We start from the raw sequence: 22772 nt of genomic DNA, 5'->3' as shown, positions 1-22772 counted from the left end.
GCTGAGAGCTGCCAAAAGCCAGCAGTGTGCTCTGGATGGCTGGAGTGGTGAGCTTTGAGTAGCACTGATGTTTTCCCCAATAGCTGGCTAGAATATTCGGCAGTATAATGAAAGGAATGGGATGCCATCTTGAGTTTGTATAAATGAAGATTTGTATTCCAATTTCAAGTCTTAATTGAGCCTGACGAGCCTGTGCCAGTGTTCAAAGAGGAGATTGATTTGCATCTCTCAGTTTGCATGTTCTATCTTTCACTTATTCGTGCTGTCTGTCACTGTTACCTCTGGTCTACGAACAATTGGCATCGCTGTCAGTTAGAGGCGCTGCTGTTTAATCTGCCTGTAGCTTCTGGAGTATTGACCAAACTCCTGGCAGCAGCTGTTGTTATAGGAAGGTCTTTGTGTTCTTCAAGGTGATGGATAATGCCTTCAGGACCATCAGGAACTACCTGTGTGCTCCTGGGTCAGCCATCTCATCCTTTTCTTTGACAGGCTTGCTGTGATGAAATGTGCTCTGATGGTTGGCTGGCTCACGGTCACTGGTGTGGAGCGGACTGTTCGTTAGGCCATTGTTTTGCTATTTGAGGTGTTTATGGTGACTCCAGGGAATTTGCCTCTCATTTGAGGATTGTGGGCAGAGCTGATGACTGCAGCCTCTGTCAAAAAGTGAGGAGGACCTAGACTGAGAAGTGATACAGCTGTAGATGTGAGGTGCTGTTAGGGAAGCTCGCTCCTTGGCTGTTTGTTTTTGCAGATCCTGTGGTCTCAGCAAGTCCATGGGCATGGATCAGTGCTTGAGTGTGAAGTCTGATGTCTTTGTGGATCTCTCTTTGTAGTGACAACCTAGAGTGGCTCTGTTTGCCTTGTTACACAACAAGATGCATCACAGATCTTGCTCGGAAGCCATTTCTTTTTGCTAGCTGGTTTTGCTTTATTTTTTAAACTGAAGAATAACCTATAATAAGGGGGGGAGACCTATAAATTAATTTGTTTCTCGCCCTTGTTTGGTTGCTGATCAGTAACACGTGCCAGCTGGCTTACAGATAAATGCTTTTTAGTTCTAAAGTTATTTGAGGAAAGAAACACTAATATTCATCGTGATTAGCTGTTAGAGCAGATTTGTGATTGCACTTGTACTAGACCTTGCTATAAACTTACCTTCTATGTGGGAACATCTATTAGGAAAAATAATGCAGTAATTTTATGCAAACTGACTAAATGTCATATGACTCCCAGCTGAGTAAAAGGATTTGTAAAGCTATTCTACGGGTAGGGAGAAGTATTCATAAAACTAGTGATTTAGCAGAGCTCTCTTTTGCTCTTGTTCCCTTAATAATGTGAAAACTATGTTTTAAATGTCAGTTTTAAATGCAGTCCACTACTTAGTGGTACAGTGAAGCGGAGTCCCGTTGAGCCCCTAATGATACGGTAAAGGTTTTCCAGGTGAGTGAACCTTGTAAGTTTGCCTTTGTGGAAAGGCTGAGTGCCGTGAGCGGATGTGGTCATCTTGCCTTCGGTTCCCCAGCTCCCGCGGTATGTTGGAGATGCACACCTGGGGCTGGCTGCGTCAGCTGTGCTCTCAGCACCGGGAGGTCACTGCTCCTGTCTCGGCCTCCTCCGTTTCCGGGACTTCCCAGGCTTTCGAAGCTGGTGCTGTATGTCGCTTACTGGAGCGCATCCCAGTGGTGCATTACCGCTCTCCTCTGTACCAGACATCCCCAGCACTCAGTCTGTGATGTAAGGACTGCTTGTGTTCAGTTGACACCTCAGTTCTGTGATGTGACCAGATCCAGGGACTGATATTCTTTACGGAAGCTTTTGTTTGACGAAGCCCTGAGATTAGGCAAGTAAAAGGAAACAGGAAGAACTCCTGTTGTGCTCTTGCAGGACCGAAGTCCCTCCTTCCCTAGCTATGACTTACATGATAACCCTGCTGCCATATCCCTGTCTGAAGGAACTAGTTGATATAGTAGATAAACCTCAATTCAGGAAGTGGTTTAGTGTTTCTTCGTTATCCCTATTTCCTGGAAGGTCTTTCTTTGACAGCTCATTTCTAGGTGGCCTGTGCCAGGAGGGACGTTAAAAGTACATGCTGTGATGACCTGTGTGTCTTCTGGTAACAACTTGAGAGACAGGCTCTCTTTATTCCCTTAACTTGAACGAATCCTGTACCATAGCATGCTGGATGCTTGTTTTGACATCGTGTCTTCCCAGGAGTCTGCAGGTTTATTCTGGAACCATTCTACTGCCAAGAGGCTTGATAGGACATAGTAGGTTATACGTGAAGTACATTTCCCTTATTTGCCTCCTACTGTTATACCCTTAGCTGTGACTTCTGTATCAGACAAGACTTTCTTCTTTAGATTCAGAGCAGACCTATAATGTTCCTCAGTCTTCTGGAGAAACATCCACTTCTGTCCTTTGCTGCAGTCTGGTTTCTGAATTATTAGGACTGTCTGCTTTGTGAGATCATGTCCTTCTGATGGATTGTGCTGCAGCAGTTGCCCTGAAGTTGTGAACCATGCTCTCCTTTCCTTTCCATCCCCTTTCCTCCAGCAGCAGCTGCCCCACGTGGCCTCTTGTTTTGACATGAAGTAACTTGGGGCCTGTGGGGATTAGGTGCCTTGGCAATGACTGTGAAGTGCCTTCCATGCCACTTTGCTTTCTGCCCCCTTTCAAGGGTCATTTGGTCTGTTCTGCACCCCTGAAGGTATCCCGGGGCATGGCAAGGTAGGCCCAAGTGCACCTCTGGAGTAGGGACTGTTTCCTCTGCATCAGATGAAGGGGAGTTGATGCTTCATTCTGGGCTGTTGAAGCCTGATAGATGATATTGCTGCACTTGAATGGGCAGGTAACCTAACTTTCTGGTACCTAATCTGGAGAAGAGCTAGCCAATCTTTTGCTACAGAAAACCAGTTATGACCTCTTGTTATTGCTTTTTTGGGCAAGACTACTCTTAACGCTTGCTTTGGGCTTTCTGAAGACATGCCTCCAAACCTTTAGCTGTAGATGTAGCTATCGTGGTACTACAGCATGTGTGAATTTGCTTTCATTGTCCTCATCCCTCAAAGCTTGTATGGTGTTTGAGCTGTTTTAGAGGACACTATTTGAGTTTTTAAAGTAATGCAGGGATTTTCAGTGGAGATACATTTGCTGTATTTTTGATCTTGTAGTAGAACATGGATGTAAGAGAAATAAGGGTCTCTATCAGAAATTATATTAAATTTTATGAAGTACTTATTCTGAATGGGAGAACATGTATTGCCAAACTTCGAGCATGTTCAATATATTGTGGGGGACCTTGCTGTTCTGAAATGTGCGCTTTTTTTTTTTACCAGTTTCCTTATATACTTTCGACAAGGCTAAGCAGTGTATTGGCACAATGACAATTGAGATAGATTTTCTGCAGAAGAAGAACATTGACTCCAACCCCTACGACACGGACAAGATGGCTGCTGAATTCATCCAGCAGTTCAACAGCCAAGCCTTCTCAGTAGGCCAGCAGGTGTGGGGTTTGTTTTTTAAGGCTAAAATGTTCTCCGTAAGTAACATGAGCATGCTTGTCCTACAGCGATGTAAAATATTGAAGAATACCTCGGTGCTGGCTCTGTCCTGCAAAGGACAGCTAACAGGCAGAAATTGTTGTGTGAATGGTTTCTCTCAGAAGTTGAACCATCATGACTTTCACGGAGAACGTGAGCAGAGTGGTTTAAAATCTGTCCTTTCCTTATCTAAAAAAAGTCTGTGAGAAGAATCCCAAGGCTTGAGAGCACTGGGTTCTCTCTGTTGTGGCCTGGTTGGATGTAAGCGTGGCAGCTCCTGGAATCTTTTGAGAAGTGGCTTTGGTCTTCCTTCTATAGAAGATCAAAATGAACACCAGTTTTAATTCTCAGTAGCACCTTTCAAGTGCAGTGTATTTTATTGTAGCATTTATTGCTACTCTGTGGACTCCAGTAGTAAAATACATATGAAACATTTAACTTAGGGATTTCTGAAAGCTGGTGTCCATATAATTGAACCTTCTCAGCTGTGCAGCAGATGGGCTTCTGCACCTGTGAACGTCTGTGATAGCCTCTGGTTTGCCAGATTCTCAGGACAGGTTGAGGTCTGTCTCATAGTAGTTTACAACTTGCAGGGTCTGAATCTTAAGTCAGTTGCAAATGTAATCTTGGAGGAAAGGAATTGTGCAGAGACAACCTGCTTTTCTGTGGGATGGACCCTACTTCTATCTCTTGTCACTCTAGCGCTATTTTTGAGGTAACGTCAAACATGAAAGATCAAAAAGGTTTGAGTTAAATTGTTCTTCTTGCCTAGAATCAGTATTTAGCATGAGAGGAAAATGTCAATGCATGATATAGAACATTTAGCTGGGGAGAAAAAGGAAGGGGAAGAGAAGCTTTTCTTGGAGAATTTTTATTTGAGTTTTTCCAATTGACTTCATGTTCTGCCACTTCTGATCCGTTACTCTTAAGTACGAGACATGAAAAGGAAATGTTTGGTACACCAGACCTTTACAGGGTAAAAACTATGTGGAATTTGTTGGGTGGTAAACTGAGCCTTCAGGCCTCTTTCTCTTCAAATCTTTGTAGCCTTGTCAAAATCCTTTTTAGCTTTTTAATGAGTTGAAATCCATTTCTGTTTTTTCTTTCTGCAGCTTGTGTTCAGCTTTAATGACAAACTGTTTGGCCTGTTGGTAAAGGACATGGAAGCTATGGACCCCAGCATCCTCAAAGGAGAGTCTGGAGCCAGCAAAAAGCAGAAGGTAGGCTCACAGGAATTCATGTTCATTCCCTAGGGGCTGCGGAGATTCAGGTACTGATCAAGTCTTGCTATAAGGAGGAGTTTAGATTACTTGCATTTGGAGGAGTTTAGATTACTTGCATTTGGAGAAGTTGCGCATTTGTTTCATCTGGCTGCGTCTTTTGCCTCGGAGAAGATAAGGAGCATTGTTTTCAGTTTAATGCTGCTTGGGTAGTTGGGAGCTTAGAGCTGCACCCACTGAAGTGTAGAGCTGGGGAAGATACAAGGAATATCTTTTTGGTTTTATGTACTAATTCATGGAAACCTTCTCTCTTGAATCTCTTTGTCTTCCAGATATGTCCAGTTTTGATTTTTCCTTCTGTAGGAAGGACATGACTTTTTCTTCTTTACTTACTGGATCTTGCTGAAATAAAATACTTGGGTTTGAACTAACCAAATAACTTTACAAAGCCAATTTGTTATAGCTGATGGGCTTTTGCATTCAGTGATGTTAGTTTTAGAGGAGGTGTTAGTGTTACACATTCTTCCAATGGCTTTTGTAGTGGAGCTTTTGCTGCTGTTTCTTGCCTGCAGAGATGTGCTTGGAGACACCTAAAGAGCAATCTGAAGTGAAGCCTAATAGCTTAATGTTATTATTTGTTTCCCTCCCTTTTGCAGATTGAGGTTGGTTTGGTTCTTGGAAACAGTCAAGTTGCTTTTGAAAAAGCTGAGAACTCCTCTCTCAATCTGATCGGTAAGTGTCGTTGTATCCAAAGAGATAAAAAATTCTTGGAGTTTGCTGCTTTTCAGACCTCAAAGACTTGTATGCGTCAGAGTTTGTTCTTCTGGTTACATCGGTTGACCTAATCCATTGAAAACTGCATCTCAAAATGTCTCCCAGGTATCTGTTTAAACGAGCAGGTGACTGGATGTGATCCCTTAGGAACCTGTCACTCCCTCTAGAAAGCAGTTTGTAGATGCTCAGGACTCTGGAAAACCGCTGCGCTGAGCAGACACCATCCCTCCATCAGACTCTAGAAAAGTCACTGTCCTCCCAACGTGAGGCTCCACAACTAGAGCTGTTCCCTGGGTCTCTATACCATGTTATCACCACAGCATATCCAAAATACACAGAGGCAGGGATAGGAGGAGAAGAAATGCATGTGACTGAGAGATTCTGATGAGCAAATGGGGTTAAACGAGTAGGGAAGTTACCCTAAGCACTCTAGACTCCTAGGGACAGGTTAGAAAGGCACCATGGGCCAGGAGATCCAGCAAAAGACAGCAACTAGTTGAAATACTTTAACTCTTTAAACATCAGAGAATGATATTTTTGGGGACACTAACAAGCCAACACCTCTTTAAATTAAACTTAATTAAAACAGCAGGAAAATAGGAAACTCAGAACTTTTTTGAATGTGTAGCCAAAATTTCAAAGTTAGTTCTGAAAATCCCATCTCTAATGAGATTTCCTCTTCAAGGAGAGAGGACAGTTTCTGAAGAGCCCTTCAGCTTTCTTGACTTCTGAAAGTCCTACTCTTCAGAAACTGATGACAGCTGCAAAGCACAGCACAGGGCGTTCATTGTGTGCATTTAACTGTTTACACAGCAAGATTATTAACAAAACTATTAACTGTTTTTTAAAGAGACACTTTCTAAAACCTCAAGAAAACAAATCTTTATCTACAGTGTCAGACTTTACTAGCAAAGGAATTGGAGAATAATCGATGTGTCCACCACGTATTCGTTTTAGTCTGGAGAAGAGGAGGCTGAGGGGAGACCTTATTGCTCTCTACATTACCTGAAAGGAGGTTGTAGTGAGGTGGGTGTTGGTCTCTTCTCCCAAGTAACTAGCGATAGGACAAGAGGAAATGGCCTCAAGTTGCATCAGGGGAAGTTTAGATTGGATATTAGGAGAAATTTCTTCACCAAAAGAGTGCTCAGGCATTGGAACAGGCTGCCCAGAGAAGTGGTGGAGTCACCATCCCTGGAGGCGTTCAAAAAACGTGTAGACGTGGCACTTCGGGACACGGTCTAGTAGATGTGGTGGTATTGGGTTGATGGTTGGTCTTGATGATCTTAGAGGTCTTTTCCAACCTTGATGATTCTATGATTCTAAGATTTAGAAAGAAACTAGTGTAGGGCTGGGGAGGAATCTGATGTGTTCCCACCAGCTTGAATGATGGGGAGCTGGACCATGAAGTCCGGGTCTTTCTTTCTTTCTTATTTTCCTTTTCTATTTTGTTCCCTTTTCTGTGAGCTAAGGGAACTTCTCTGTTTGCTGCCGTTCTTCCACAGATAAGAAGCGACAGGTGAAGCTGCTGTGGTGGGTGCTCAGTGAATGCAGCCAGCTCAGATGAGCACTCAGTCGAGTACTCTGTTAAGTTCTAATACTTATTTTTGCAGTAGGCTTCAAAGCACAGCTCTGCTTGGCTGTGAATTCTCAGTACTTCGAGTATTTGTTACAGAAATAAAACATAGGAGGGTGGTAATCACTTAGGAAAGTAGAATTCAACTCGTTCAACCTTGCAGGAGCTTGTGGCTGAGTTTTGATGCCCTGAAGTGCCATCTACCCTCAAATGTGAGGCTGTGATGTCGTATGCTGTAGTTGTCTGCTTCGTGCGCTGCAGTTGCTCCAAAAAATGGGGAGACATGAGGCTGTTGTGTAACTGTGTACCTCGCATCTTACGTGGATGTTTTTATCTGAGAGCACAGCCAGTCATCTGTATTGAAACCCACCTCAGAGGTTCGTAGGCTGAACTGTAGATGACTGTAATTAAGCATATTAACAAGGATACAGGTTTTAAGAGCACTGAATGAAATTTCTGTGGGCAATTAGTTCATACCTGTGATTACATGTTTGATGGCACAGCTTGAGGTGAGTATTAACATCATCCAATTTATTGCATCAGAGCAAGCAGTGATGTTTTACTTGGTTGATATTCAAAGCTATGTAATGACGTGCGATCTTCCTCCTAGCGCGTCTAGGTGTGAAGAGTGATCCTGTGGGAGAGCTGATTGATTGGAAATAGGAATCCTTCACCGTGATTCAGTCACTGCCTGCAGACAAGACAAAAGAGTTGCTTATGCCTCAATTTACTTCTGTCAGATTGCTACTTTATTTAATCTCCTCATTGATCTGAGGCAGAGCTCCTTAATGTGCTTTGTTAGTCTCTGGAGAATTGTAAAGTTTTGAATAATTAAATTCTGAGAGAGGAGATAAAAGTAAAGTAAGTGTCACTGAGCACTGCCTTCAATAAAGGACCTTTATTTTTTTCAATAGAAAAGAATTATAATCATTTAAATCAAAAGCCAATTCTATTTCTTCTACTTAGCGCAAAGTTGTGTGTTATAAAACCAACGGATGATGTTTTAATTCAATCTGCAGGAGTTTTATTGTGATCAGATGCAGCCAGAAGGGGGGGGTGTAGGCTAAGCTCTCCAGGAAGAGGAGCATCCCTGCTCTGCAGACTGGAGAGGAGCAATGAGATAATAAATGTGCAGTGATCGGTGAACCAAATGCTCACTGCTGCCCTGCATGGGACTATGCATTAGTGCTATATGTTGTATGTTCTACCATGTCGTCTCTAACATGTTGGTTAGAGGCGTGTTCTTTTTTTATTTTGCTGCACTAGGGATTGCAGTACTGATTCCAGTGTGTTTAGACCAAGATTAATAGCAGTCTAAGTCACCTAACACAGACCTTTTGTTTAGTGTATTTACTGGATGCTAACTCATTACCTGGCTCAACCTGAAGTATCTTTAGAAGAGGTTATGGAACAAATCAGCAAAATGCCCAGTTGTAGCTTGCCAGGACTGGCGTTTTAGGGGAGATAATGGTCCCCAGGGCTGATCCTGTAAAGCACTGTCTAAGTCTAAGAAAACACAAGCTATCCAATTTCTGCCTGAGTTAAAGATAGTCTTCAGAGTCTTTGCTTTCTCTCTGGATTTTTCTATTACTGTTGGTTTCTCTGGTAGCTAAGCAAGGTGATGTTGCTGAAAGCCATTTGGAAGCTTTGATCTAACTGCTAAGAGTGTCAGTGCTTGTTTATAAATTCCCTCGAATACACTTAAGGTGAGCCTATGTGGATTTGGCTGTTAGCATCTCAGCAGTATTCTTGTAGTAGCATTTGTGCGTGTTGTCTGCCTCCTAAATGCCTTGATTACTTTAAAGCCTCTCTGAAAAGGGAGTAAGGAGCATGGTAAGACAAAAACTCGTGTGGTTTGTTAGGGAAAAAAACCCAGGAGGGCTGTTCCACTGTTGTATGGAGACTGCGAGACCTGTGCTCAGGGGATCTGGCTCAACTTGAAGTGGCTCTAGAAGAAGTTCTGGAACAAACAAGCAAAATAAACAGAGGTAGTTTGCCAGGACTGGCTTTTATTCTTCCGAGTTGTAAAGGAGCTAGCTGACCTCGTAATTGTTTTGTGTAACCTTGCTTAAAATTGCTCTGGTGTCTGAGGACTGCATGATGGTGAACATGCTGTCTGTTTTTGAAAGGATTCCAGAGATGGTCTGGAGCACTACAGATCTTTGAACCTGAAATCTGTACAGAAAGAATCAACAGACTGTAGTAGAGAGTCAAATTATTGGGTACCTGTATAGAGATGATACACTGGGAAGGGTCAGCCTGTCTTCTGTGAGGGCAGTCTTACCTCGTGATCCCACCAGAGTTCATTACAGCAATCAAAAAGCCTGGGCGTAAGGGCTGACACAGTCTGCTTGTTTTTTAGAGCTCTTCCAGCAAAGTTCTTCATCAAAGTTCCTTTAAAAGGAAATTAAACAGAGATCTGTAAGAGAGAAGGTCTAGAAGTAAACGGCCAGTGCCAGTGGAGTTCAGCATGAAACTCTGCTGAGTCCTTTGCTTTTCATTATAATTGTTGAATAAACTGGAAAAAAGGCTGAGTAATGAGGTGACAAAGGTTGCTCTGATGGAACTCGGTGACTAAGAAACAAAATGGCAGAGGAAATTCAATATAAATAAAGTGATGTGTGGGAGCAAGAACATTCCTAACTTTGGTCAAAAAGGATTGCTGTTTTGGGCCAAGATCCCAGGTATGATAGTTTCAAGGAACTGCTGGACCCGTGCTCAGTAGCAGCCTGAGCCTTGTTGTTAAGAATTAGTAAGCATGGTTGTTAAGAAATGCTACATGTTATTAATAAAGGAATATGAACAAAGCGGAGCATAATTTTGTAGCTGTAGTTAAGATACAAACAAAACACCGTGCGTGCATTTCTAGTCTGCCTGTCTGTCAAAGGCTGTAGTAGAAATAGAGAAGACTGAGAGGAGGAGAACAAGGATGCTCAAGTGTGGAGTAGCTGCTGCGTAAGGAAGGAAGAACAAGTGAGGACTGCTCTGCCTGGAAAAGGCACGACTGAGCAGGATACAGGACAAGCCTAATATCATCCCAGGTAGCCTGAGAGTGGATACTGATACTATTTACTGTATCTTCAGCTGTAAGACTCAGGGGACATGAAATGAAGCAGGTAGGAGCTGGCTCAGACCCACGAAAGGAGGTGTTTCGTTGTGCAGCCAGTAGCAGACATGGAGAGCCAGGTGCTGTAGGTACTCTGGGTACTAAGTTTACAGGGGTCCGAGGGGACCTAGGTGAATTTGTGGCAGAAGAAATCTACTGTGGATTCTTAAATACGTTGGAGCAGCACCTGGCTTGAGAAATCCCTGAACTGGACGGTTGGAAGACTGGGAAAATAGTTTACTAAGTAAACTGAGTCTCTGGTGTACTGCTCTTGCATCTTTGTCACAGTGCATCCTTCTGTTTGAAACCAAACATCGAGTTAGCTGGACGTGGGTCTGACCTGGTAGAACTGTTGCGGTGTTTGTACTTCTATTTGCTGTAATTCTGCTACATGTTTGAAACAATTTTTTTTTTTTTTCCCCTGCAGGTAAATCAAAGACCAAGGAAAACCGCCAGTCGATCATCAACCCAGACTGGAATTTTGAGAAAATGGGCATTGGGGGCCTTGACAAAGAATTCTCAGATATTTTCCGACGAGCTTTTGCTTCTCGAGTTTTTCCACCTGAAATTGTGGAGCAAATGGGTGAGTGTGATGTGAGAAGTATGGCTGGAATACAGGGTGCAGGCCTGTTTCTGGGTTGTAAAGACTGGATTTCAACTAACAACCTTCTGATGCTATAACATGGCAGTTGCTTAGGGATCTAATAACTAACAAAGCCTTTTCTTCTCCTCTTGCTCCCAACTGTCTTGTTACTCTTGTTACTCGGCTAGAGAGGGGGGACAGATGTGAATCCTCGACACTGTACATGAAGTGACTGAACGAAGGAGATACAGGATTTAACGGAACGCTTTTCTGTTGGAACTCAGATGCTCCCTATCCTTTGAAATACTTCATTTATTCATAGCACTGAGACTGAATGCCCCTATTCCTGACTTACTGGCAGTGGGCTGTCTATATATAAGTCAAAGGAAATTCTGTCTTAACAATCCTGCCTTATGTATTAAATATCTGTTGTCCTGGCAGTTGCACCATAAACTTATGTCCTTCTCACAGCGTTAGCCCAATAAATACAGTATCTTGTATGATCTATGCTTGGTCAGATTTGAAATGCTGGAGAGGATGCACAGGCTGTGGCATGTCTCGGAGTTTGTGAAATAAAAGCACAGATTCTAAATATAACTTTTTTGAGGGAGGGTTGGAGGAAGGAAAGGCAGTCCCATTACTTTGTAAACATGTGCTGGCAGGCAGATAAATGGTACTGGTTTTAATTTTTAGTAAGCAATATGCAGCTGCAGATACCTTATTTTGTCACATAAAGTGGCTGGGAATGTTATAGCTGGTCCTCGTTCTCTGAATATAATCTCTGTGGGTTTGTATTTAAACTCAGAATCCATAGCTGAGTAAGTTCTATGTATGTTTATATTTCTTGATCCTTCTTCCCTCTCCCCACAAATGAAGCAATCAAGATTTTGATTACAAAACAGATTTTCATCAGAAGATACGTCCTGTTTGTGTGTGGCTATGTAGTGTGTCTGTTTCCGGTGCTTGTGGAATTGATTTTAAACTTCCCCGTGAGGTGCGTTAGTTCTTTCCTTAGTGATTTGAACACTTATGGAGAAACAGTGAAGAAACCCTGTAGCTAAATCAAAGCTGTGCACAATTCCCTCTCTCCTGCCTTTTTGCTTCATATTGATCAGGTAGCCAAGGCCTTCGGGGGGCTGATCTTGGTTCTTTTATGTTTTGTGGCTGTGAGCAAGTCAGAACTTCTCTGCTTGAGAATGTCAAATGCTTGAATTTGCTAAATATTTAGCTGCTTTGCAGAGAGAGGAAATGAGAGAAATGGTGTTGGCTATGGAAAGAAGCTTTTACCCAAACGCTCTGTTGTGTCCAGTTCAGCACTGTTGCTGACAGCTGGCCTTTGGATGGACTGGCATCCCTTACTTGAAATATTTTTACCTTTTGAAGCAACTATCATATGTATTCATGGCTGCAGTGCAGAGTCCTTAGCTGTGACCATATGTGAAGGTAAAAGATTTAGACTTTGGGAATTCTCATCAGTGTCACTGGGCTGTGATGAGAAATATGTTCATAGACTAGAGATAATTAGAGCTTGTTTTCATCTTGCTGTAGTTTGACCCATTCAACGTCCCTGCCTGCTGCAGTCATGTGTCAGACTACGACTGCATTCCCTTGGGATTATCACTAGCTGAATTAACCTGACAGCTGGGCACTCTTAGGTAGCGATGTGCAGCAGCTGACTTTGCCGTGGAGGACCTGTGTCTCCACCAGGTACCTCTGGAGAAGAACGGAAATCTTGCTGACTGCGAGTTGAGGTTGCGGAGCTGCTTTGCAGGGCATGTTGCTCAGATGGTTCCTCTTGTTAATTGGTGTTACTTAATACAGGAAGAAAAAGCTTCTCTGAGGGACCACTAGTATTTTGATTACCCTGGGCAATGAATTAAAGGTGTGCCATATTATTTGTATAAATACATATACCCTTACTTGTGCATGTTTACGCACATACTACACAAAGAAACATTTTTCTGGTAAGAAGTTAGACTCCAAACAGAGCTCTGTAGCTCTCTGATTAACCCTAGGGCTAAAGAGCTTATCTGAAATTTGAAAAAACAAAACTTTCTGACATTCATTTTCTTTGCCTTAGTTATAACTTGCTCTTAACTATATTTCAGATCTGAAATGTCAGTGTGACAGCTGTTCACCTTTGTATATAATTTATTGGGAAAGGAAAAGAAAGAATTTGCTTGCTATCTGGTGCTCCAGCGCTCACCCATTTCTGGTTTTTGCCCAGTGCTCACAGACTGCAACTTCCATGCCAAATGCAATAAATATTTCTGTCCTGTAACTACATAGAGGCTGTATAGACCCTTCAAAAATTGCTTGCAATTTGTGTGTGGTTTATCTAACTTCCAAGGAATGTTCTGGCTTTGGAGCATATAAATCAACATTAGTTAACCATATCATCCAAGGGTGTAAACACTACTCTGATGCTACAGCCTTTGGTTTATCCAAGAAAAGAAATCTTAGACCAACTTCAGCTGGTCATTAAACCTGGCTGTAGCTCCCTGCTGCCCTGGAAAGGGGCAATTTACTTTTCCCTACCCATGCTTTTCCTGTACGTGTATCTCCCACTTCTACTGTGGCAGCCTTGGGCTTGTATGGCTCTGTAGAGAGCTAATACAACTGGAAACAAAAAATACTACTAATAAAAAAGTCTCTAGGGTTAGCATTTGGGTAGATCAGACCCTGGTTGGCTTCATGTGACGTAGCTACAGAATGCCAGGGCAGCAGTGAGGGTAAGGTCGCTTCTGAACCATGTCAATTCTGACAGTCATCGGTTTAAGCTAATTGCTTAAGGCTACAGTTTTGCAGTCATTTACTGGAGATTCTTTACATTATGAACATTGGCAATGGTGTTATTTTTCACTTAATGCTTGAGTCTTAATAATCTGCCAAGTGGAAATAAATCCTTATCTGGATGAGGATTGAGGAGGGGACACTCCTCTTTAGTGCTGTCCATGAGACCTCGCTGTCGTAGGAATCATACTTCTAAGGAAGGAACGTTACACTTGCAGGGTGCTGATGGAAGTGAGGTGGCAGTCCCAGCCTTTCTGAAGGACAGCCCTACAAAAGCCGCATTTCTAGGGAATCGTCCTCCTTTTCAAGCCCTGTCCAGATCTATGTGGTGTGCAGCTCATAGTAAAGCTGTGCAGCTTCGTGGTGAGTTGCAGGCTGGTTTTGGTTACTCTTTGTTGCAGTTCAAGGCATCCTCTTGCGCAAGCTAAAGCTCCTCCTTTTTATTTGATAAATATTATACTTTTCTAAACTGTTCTTGCAGAAAAGCCCTTTCTTCACATCTGTGTAAATTCTGTTTTTTCTGCTGAGACTTTAAATTCGGCTCATTGAATGGCTTGTGCCATTGTCTAACATTAAGATTGCTGAATACTTATACAACTGTTCTCTCCTTTGGTTTTTTTGCTTGTTTGCCTGACTTCATCAGATATTTAGCCATTTGGACTAAAGCTTTTGATATTTGGTGCCTGGAGCAGTAAATTTCATCAAGACTGAAAAACATTTTCTCAGATCTGAAAAGAAAATGCTGGTACCGAGCTCTTGTTTCTCTTTTTAAAGAACATTCTCATGTCTCCATGCATTGAAACACGATCATGGCTTTCAGCAGGGAGGTGATTTTAATGACTTATGTGGCACATTAGTTGTTGTAGAGGCTGCTGAAAAAGCAGATTCCATATGTAGATGTTACGGTTTAATAACAGCTATAGAAATGTTTGGTGTTACAGATCACGTTCCTGTGAAGAGATTGAAATGGAACCCAAATTCCTCATTCTCCCCTGTTTACCATCAGTTAGGTTAAATTAGACTTTTCAAAGGTGGTTTCTATTTTCCTGGTAACCATCTTAACTTGTCCTCTTGGGATCAATTGGTTGCAGTGCTTTGTGTTTTTGAAGTACAGCTGACTTATATAAAAAGTGAAGTATTAACAAAACACAAGATGAACATTCAAATTAGTAGGTACTCAGATATTATTTTCTTTCTTGGATTCTGCCTGTGAAATGGAGACTTGTCTTTTAAGGTATCTTAAAAATTAATGCATTAATGTTCTTGAAGTACTCAGATACTATAAAAGAAAAATAATAAAGGAAAGGATCTCATCCAGTCTATTCTTAAAATAGGATAATTTTAGTGAAAAATCAGTGTCAGACATGTCTAACCTGTAATTGAGGTGATAGAAATGCCAGAACCTCCCAAGGCAGCCTGTTCCACTGCTTAGAGCATCTTTACTGGTAACGTTTTTCAAGTGTTTATTCCCAGTCTTGCAGCAGTTCATCATAGTTTGTTTATTTCTTCTATGTTTTTGAATGAGGCTTTTACATACTTGTTCATGTTTTTCTTCAGTATTGTCAAGGCTAGATCTCAGATTCTTAAACCATTTCTCATAACCTCTAGATCACCGATCGTTTTTTCTCTTCCCTTGGTCACTCTTCACTGCCCCGAAGTGACCAAAACAGGGCACAGGAACTGAGAGACAAATCAATTCCAGGGCAATTACTAGGTTTTGTCTGTGCCGCCCTGTTTGTGCCTGTTTATAATCTGCAACATGAGGATTTTTTTGTTTTGTTTTGCAACGTGCAGTTAATTATTCCTACCCCAATGTGGAAACTTGTGCATCAAATGACGTTGTTTTTAAATTAATTTAATCCTGCCCATCAGTGTATTTGTAGATCTTGGCATTGTAGTGTGCAGATTTAATAGGCGCATTCTGTTCCATCTTCCAGGCTATTAATAAAAGCACTGCCTACCAGTAAATCCAGGATGGATCCTTTCTTGTTGTGCTTTAGAGTTTGTGGTGGCTTTTTCTACCTGCTTCTCGTCTACCTTTAACTTCATTCAGCCTGTGGTTTTCCTACATGTTTATGAAGATGTATAAGACCTATTTATATCTTTATGAAAGTGTAAATCTCCCTCTATTGCTTTATTTGTTTTCTCACACCCTCTGTGTGTGTGACCTCCTACCCTTTCCTAGAGGGAAGTTGTCTCAGACTGATCTAATAAATTCCTTTTGGCTATTTCTTGTATCCTTGTTTTCTTCTACCTACTTAAAAAGACATTGTGCCAGAATTTTCCAAGAATTAAGTCAGTGATAGGTCTATGCCACACAACCAGACAATAGTTGAGGCTGAAAGGGATCTCTTGAAATTTAGTCCAACCTCATGGCTCCCTTCCTTTCCCCCAGCTCTTCTTTTCCCTTTGTAACATTATGGATGATGTTCACTTTCTTCCCTGTACAAGTTCTCAGTGACTTTGAGATTATTTCACCCGCTCTGAGTGTTCGTGGGTAAAGTTCCTGTCTGGGTAATCTGCAAATATCTAATACTCTGGGTGGGCTGTCTCTTGTTCTCTTCCTACTCCTAATTCCTATTCTTGCCCATTTGTCACTGATATTAATATTAGGTGCCACATAACACATGAAGTCTTCATTTGTGTGAAAAAGTATTTAGCAGTTTTAACTTAGCATTTTCTGTTGTTTGTTCTTTTTCTTTACTGAGAAGTGGACCAATGCTTTCCTGGGCCTTCTCCTAATGTGATTATAAAATGAAGTGCTCTACTCACTCTGAAACACATGGTTTCCTGTGGCCACTGAGGCTCAATCTGGTCACTTAACTCTTCCTCCATATATCTAAAAAGACCTCTGTGTGCAGTTTCTTTGGGGAGGACAGCTAAGAAGTCCCTGACATCTGTCTTTTCCCTCGCCTTCTTAAAACCATAGAGATTGACTTCAGACCACCCAAGCATCCCCCACATACAGAAACTTGAAGGAAGTGAAGAAGCTGATAACATGAGGAGAGGTCACATGTGGCTGGATAAATGGTTGAGAGAACAATTGTAGGAACAGCTGACCTGCACTCGCAGTGAAGAAGAGTCACAGTCACATTCTGCAGGGTTCTCTGCTGTTCAGCATGTCCATGAATGACTTGGGAAAGGCTGTTGAATCTAAACTGAAGACTGAATTGCAGTTAGGGTCTGATGGATGCACCCATGAGTGCTGTGGAAGCTGGCCCCTGTCATTGTGAGGCCGCTCTCAACTATCTTTGGAAGATATTCCTGAGGACTGGAAGAAAGCAAGTGTCACTCCTATCTCCAAGAATGGTAATCAGGAGAAACCAGGTACCACAGACCTGTCTGCCTCAGTCTCGGGGCAGGTGATGGAGCAACTAATTATGGAGACCACTTCCAGACAAATGAAGGATGAGAAGGTTATCGTGAGTGGTCAGCATGGTTTTATGAAGTAAAAACTGTGTTTAACCAACCTGATAGAGTTCTAGAATGAAATGACTGGCCAAGGGGATGAGGGGAGAGCTGTGGATGTTTATCTCAAGTGTACTAAGGCTTTCAACGCTGTGTCCCATAGCTGCCTTGTAGAAAAACTGATGGAAGACGGACTAGGTAAGCAGGCAGCATGGTGGACTGACAGCTGGCTCAGCTGCTGGGCTCAGAGGTTTGATCAGCAGCGCAAAGCCCGTAGGGAGGCCAGTCAGTAGTGGTGTATCCCACATATTCATACTGGGACCAGTAGTGTCATTAATGACCTGGATGATGGGACGGAGTGCGCCCTCAGCAAGTCTGCAGATGACACAAAACTGGGAGGAGTGGCTGATGCACTGGGCAGCCTGCTGTAGGTGAACCCCCTTTGCCCAGCGGGTTGGACAAGATGATCTCCAGAGGTCCCTTCCAACCTCAACTCATCTGTGGTTCCGCAGAAGGACTTCCCAAGACTGAGTGACTCAGCAACAGAAGCACAAATGAAACCTCACATTGATCAATGAAAATGATGTCCATGAAAATCACAACTTGTAAAATGCTGGTTGTGCTGATTTTCCACTTGAGCAACATTTTGAGGCTATAGTAGATCTACAAAAACAGTTGCTCAAAGGTGCAGTAGAGGTCAGTCAATTCCTACTTGAATTTGGTAATTATTAAGAAGAATTAAATAAACCCCCACTAAATAGAACATACTTATGCCACTGTAAATCTGTAGTTTGTTCACATATTGAATTGCTGGATGCAGTCTTGGCCTTTGTGTCAGAAAGGACACGGTAAAACTGGAAAAACTTTGGAGGAGGACATCAGGATGGTCGGATCAGAGAAGCTTCTCCTCACAGAGGGAATTGGCTTGAAGATCTTCAGCCTTGGGAAGAGACCAGTAGGATGGATATGAGAGAGAGGGCTTCAGAATTCTGCATGGCCTGGAAAGAAAAATGTTCTCTGTTTCAACACAGGAGCGAGGAAATGTGAGGGAAGGTCACAGACAGCAGGCTTGGAATGGAGGGAAGGGGCCTTCCACCAAATGTGCTGCAAGGGATTTCTGCGTTGATGGCCATAGTCATCACCAGATACGGAGAGGACGCTTGCTCTCACTTCATGTGGCTGCAGTTGAGGTGTTAGTTATCAGGTGTCAGCACCATGGCTTGGCAACCACAGTTTTTCTCCAGCTGGAAAGCCAGGCCTGGAGACATCCTAGTGACCCTGTTATGTTGATACTTGTTTACTCTGTAACGCTCTGCGGGGTAAGTGTTCCGTAAGGCATTTACAAATTACATCACATTGGCTTTCTAAGTAGACAGAAATGATCCAGCTTTATTCCAAAAAATAGAAAATGCCAATGAGATTTATGGCTATTAACATCCAGGTGGGATACGACTGTAAGCATCAGCTGCTGTGCTCAGCAATCCATCCCACAGCTCGGCATAATCTTCGGCTTAAATGAGCTGCATTTTTGTAGCTCCTCTATGAAGAGGCAGAGGAATTTACTTTTTTTTTTAATCACAGTGGTGACTTCTTTTAAAGACTAGTTTGTTTTGTATCTACTCTTATCAAAATCCTGTTTTCTGAGTCATGATTTTGTTTGTGTAGCCAAAGGCATTCCGTTGGAAGCTTTTTGAAAGCTGATTTATTTTCATTTTTATCACATTCCATCAGAAATTGATAAATGTCCTGCCATTGCCATAAATCTAGTTATTGCCTTCTTATATATGCGTGTGTTAAACTTCTCAAAGCCAAACAAGTTACAATGAGAAAGCTCTTTTTAAAGATCTAGGAAGAACTTACTGACTTGGTTGCCTTCTCTTTACTATGGCAAATGACTTGATAGATCAAAAAACCTGGCTATTTAGAGTCCACTTAAAATAAAGCCTTCTGTTTCAGCTTTGAATTAAAAGCAGAAACAAGTTACTTCAGTCTTGCTACTTGTTGGTAGCAGGAAGATTAACTGGAGGCTGGAATAATGCTGAGCTTACAGGAGGAGAGAGGGGGAAATTCCACCCAACTATATTTTTGGGGAAATTTTGTCTGTGTGGCAGGTGAAGTCTGGGAATGCTGATCTTATTCTAACCTGCCTGAAGATTAATGTGCAAAGATAAGCATCTCTCCCTGATGTTTTCAGGGCCGGTACTTTGCTATCGATGCAGGTTCCCAATAGGTTCATTTGAATGATACAATCACACCAGAATGCTTTGATTTTAATTAAAAGGGGAATTACACTCCCAAGTAGAAAATCCCTATTGTACTGAAACATTTCTTCTGATCTTTTAAAAAAAAGTGAATAGTGAGATGTGAACAAATAAAACTTTATCTTGTCTTTGGGTAAGTGACATTCTGATTCAAAATAGTGTTTTGACTTCTCTTGGTAACACTAGTGACTCTCCCATTCCTACCAGTTTTTATGATTTTTCCCTGATATTTTGTGTAGCATATTGCCCATATTGGTATATTTTAGTTCGTGTTAATGTACCTATTCAGCCTCTAACTAGATATCATTAAATCACATGATTAAGTATCACGTTACAGAAGTGACCTTTGATTTGGAGTCCTAGTGGTAAGCTTAACGAGTTAGAGATGTCTGCACTGCTAATAATTTGTGTTTATAAGATTCTCATAATAGTATTGACATTTGGGCCACATTGGTGAAATCAGCAAAGGGGAGATAAACTTAATCAAAATTCCTGTGCGGTGCATAGGATCCCACTGTGGTTTGAGACGTAACATTTGTAGTGTGTCATCACCTGTCTATTTTAATAAAGTCCCGCTTGTGTTTAAAACTTTAATTTTAGCCAGGTGAACACAGCTATACAGGGAAATCTCTGCTATCACAGCTTGTGGCAATTTTAGTTGAAGAGGAACTGATTGCTTTGACTTCAGGAATGTTCTTCCACCTAAGACCCAGCTCTCAATGTTGCCCATTCAGTGGCAACCAAGTCTTGCAGCAGATGGTCAGTAATGTCCTCGATGTTCGGATGTAGGGGAACACACACACACGTGTGCACGTTGTTACTCGCTAAAGACTGAGCATGCGCTACTCAACAGTGGCAGAGCTGGTCTGGGTACGGTTTGGTAGTGTTGCGTTGTCTCTGGGAACCTGCTGTGTCCCAGGGCTGGTATTTTTGCTCTGGAGGGTTGAGAAGCTGATGGCATAGTACAGCTGAGGACTTCGGCTGACACCTGAGGAAGTGGCCTCCCTTTGACCAGCCTTCTTCCCCTTTGACCAGCCTTCTTCCCCTTTCCCCAGGAGGGGAATATTTGGGCTTTTCAGGAAGTTCCCTTTTTTTGGGCTGTGGAAGAGAAGCTTCTAGTGGCCATAACTAGGTTGTACCTCCTTCTAGGAGAGAACTGGTGAATTGCAGGACAACTAGACAAAAAAATAGGACCAGACTGTTCTTTGTGTTTCTTTTTTGAAAGCGTGCTAGAGACAAATGATACTCCACGGTAGAATTTTCCTGGCTCTTTCAGGATGCTCCCAGGCCTGTCTGTGTACATGTGCCCTGACTTGCCGTAGCCTTTTGATAGCCTCTCTTGCTTAAGCACAGTGGAGCTGTCTGAGCATCAGTTTGCTTGGGATTTCCCTTCAAAGCATCACTCATCATTTAAATCCTGCTTTGTGCTGTTTGGCTACACAGGTGATCATGTTCCTCCATGAAACACATTAACAATACCTTTAGTGACATTGATTTGACAGGAATAGCTTTTAATTTATCTATGCCTCACTCGTTCCTGTGTGAAATTTGTCTTTACTGACAGTATACGTTGTTTAGGTTTTTGGCTCATAGATGCCTGAAAGTTGACTAATGAATACTTCTTAGCTAGATCTCTTGATTTTTTTTTTTTGTAGTAAATTTTTCATCTGCAGAGATGCGCAGAAAAATCTCCCAGCTTTGTTACTGTGCTTATTCCATGCAGCACTATTGCTCTCCAGGGTTTTGGTACGGATGAGACCCTCTTTGTGGCAATGTTCTCCTGAAACATTTCAGTGTATGAACAACCTGAGAGTGGCTAACAGAAATTATTTTGTATTGAGCAATTATTCAGATTACAATTAATTGTTTTATCACTACTTGGGAGTAAATGAAATCACTTACTGACTATCAGTAAGTTAATAAAGGTGAAAAATGTGTTTTTTAAAGGCAGAACACTGCTGTGCAGCCTTGAGGACTCTGTTGTATGGGGTGAACCTACCACGTAGCTGAGCCAAGCCAGAAACTAGGAGGGAAGTCATTCCACATGGGTGACAAATAACTCCATGTGCCCACACACATTAAACTTTTGATGATGGTAGAAACTCAATTTGGGTCCTCCTAAGTCTGAGCTCTGTGCCATTGGTTTGCTACTTTTTTGGGTTTTGCTTTTACTGTGTATCTTAAGCACTGCAGGACTCTTGTTGGATGGTTTGCACCCTTAAAAAAGTTGAACTGGAAGAATGTAGTATAAAACCAATGCATTGTGAATGTCATCTGTGGCATGGAACAGTTTCCACTAATTAATGTGTTGCTTTTTGCCTCAAACAATTAACGTTTCAAGATTTCTCGGGTTTTAGATAAATTTTCTTGAAACAAAATGTAGGAGTTTAGCTTCAACTATAATCATGTCTTGTTTCCCTCACTTGTCTGCATAGGGATTGTGTGCAGCAATCAGACGGAGCAAGAGAAAAGGAAGAGGTGCTACTGAATTCCCTAACTCTTTAATTAAACATATATGTTCAAAGTTGAGATTTTTGTCGAGGCAGATTCTAAATGTGCTGATTCCCAGTGGCTTCCTCAAGGTCTCCTTCCTTGGGATGTCCTCACCGGCCTGGTTGGTGAGGGTGACATGAGTTACTACTCTAGAGGAGGGGCAGTGGGTGCAGGAGTCTGTCAATTTGTTGGTGCTGTGTGTGGCCCAGATGGCCTAAAACATGTGAAGGACATCCCTGAGTCCGTGTAGGCTGGGTGTTTTGCTATCTGCACATCTTTCTTTTCCATGGGCAAAGTGAGGACATACAGTGAGGAGGTAATACTTTTTATTGTGCTTGAAGTTGTTTAGGAAGAGACAAATTACTGAAATACCTGCTGTGTCCTAAATGTTGAAATTAAATGTTTACTTGTAGTTCTGTGTTTACTCTTTGGTCTTCAATATCAACTGGAAAGTAGAAAAAGGAGGTCTGCTGGAAATACAAGGGTCTAGACAAAACAGGTTCTATATTTCTCTCTTCAATTTCCTCACCGCTTTGTGACCAGACAGTATCCAAACTCGTTCTGCTCCTGATCTGTCTTTGACATGTGTCTTAAACTGGGCAGTATATAGCTCCTGTGTCTTGTCTTCTCTAGGTAACTTGTATTTTCCTTCACTGTTTTTGTAGCTAGATGCCTCTGCTATGGAACTGTGGCTTTCTACTTCTTTGAGGCTTTCCCTGAGTCTGGTGCTCAGCATTTCAAACTTGGTGCTGATACATGATCTCTGCTCTCCTATTTCAGGGTTTTCCAACACCAGCCCCTTCGGATTGCTCACAGGAAAAAGGTTTTGTCTTGATGCGGTTACTTTTTCTCTCTGGCTAGATCTTGTCTAAATGCTGATGGTCCCATTAAATGAATAAAACAAACTTCATCATAGACAGGTGCTGGTACCACGACCTCTCTTAGCATAACATAAGGCAGAGCATGGAATATTCAGGCATAAGGATATTCAGACAGTTGATAAAATATTTCTGGGGCTCACA

The 22772-nt window shown here is 42.1% G+C and overlaps 1 protein-coding gene across 3 annotated transcripts in view; it reads left to right on the top strand.

Annotated features, from left to right (window-relative positions):
* Positions 1 to 22772, top strand: part of NSF (N-ethylmaleimide sensitive factor, vesicle fusing ATPase) — an 81580-nt gene that overhangs the window by 22393 nt on the left and 36415 nt on the right. For all 3 annotated transcript variants that reach the window (XM_075775274.1, XM_075775275.1, XM_075775276.1), the window contains exons 5-8: positions 3336 to 3502; positions 4652 to 4759; positions 5416 to 5491; positions 10640 to 10795. In XM_075775274.1, coding sequence (XP_075631389.1) covers positions 3336 to 3502; positions 4652 to 4759; positions 5416 to 5491; positions 10640 to 10795 — 507 coding nt within the window. The remainder of the gene's footprint in view (positions 1 to 3335; positions 3503 to 4651; positions 4760 to 5415; positions 5492 to 10639; positions 10796 to 22772) is intronic.

Source organism: Balearica regulorum, chromosome 24 (assembly GCF_011004875.1).
Source record: "Balearica regulorum gibbericeps isolate bBalReg1 chromosome 24, bBalReg1.pri, whole genome shotgun sequence".
In the NCBI taxonomy this organism is placed as follows: domain Eukaryota; kingdom Metazoa; phylum Chordata; class Aves; order Gruiformes; family Gruidae; genus Balearica; species Balearica regulorum.
The sequence above is the reverse complement of the archived record's forward strand: the minus strand, read 5'-3'. Positions and strand labels throughout refer to the sequence as shown.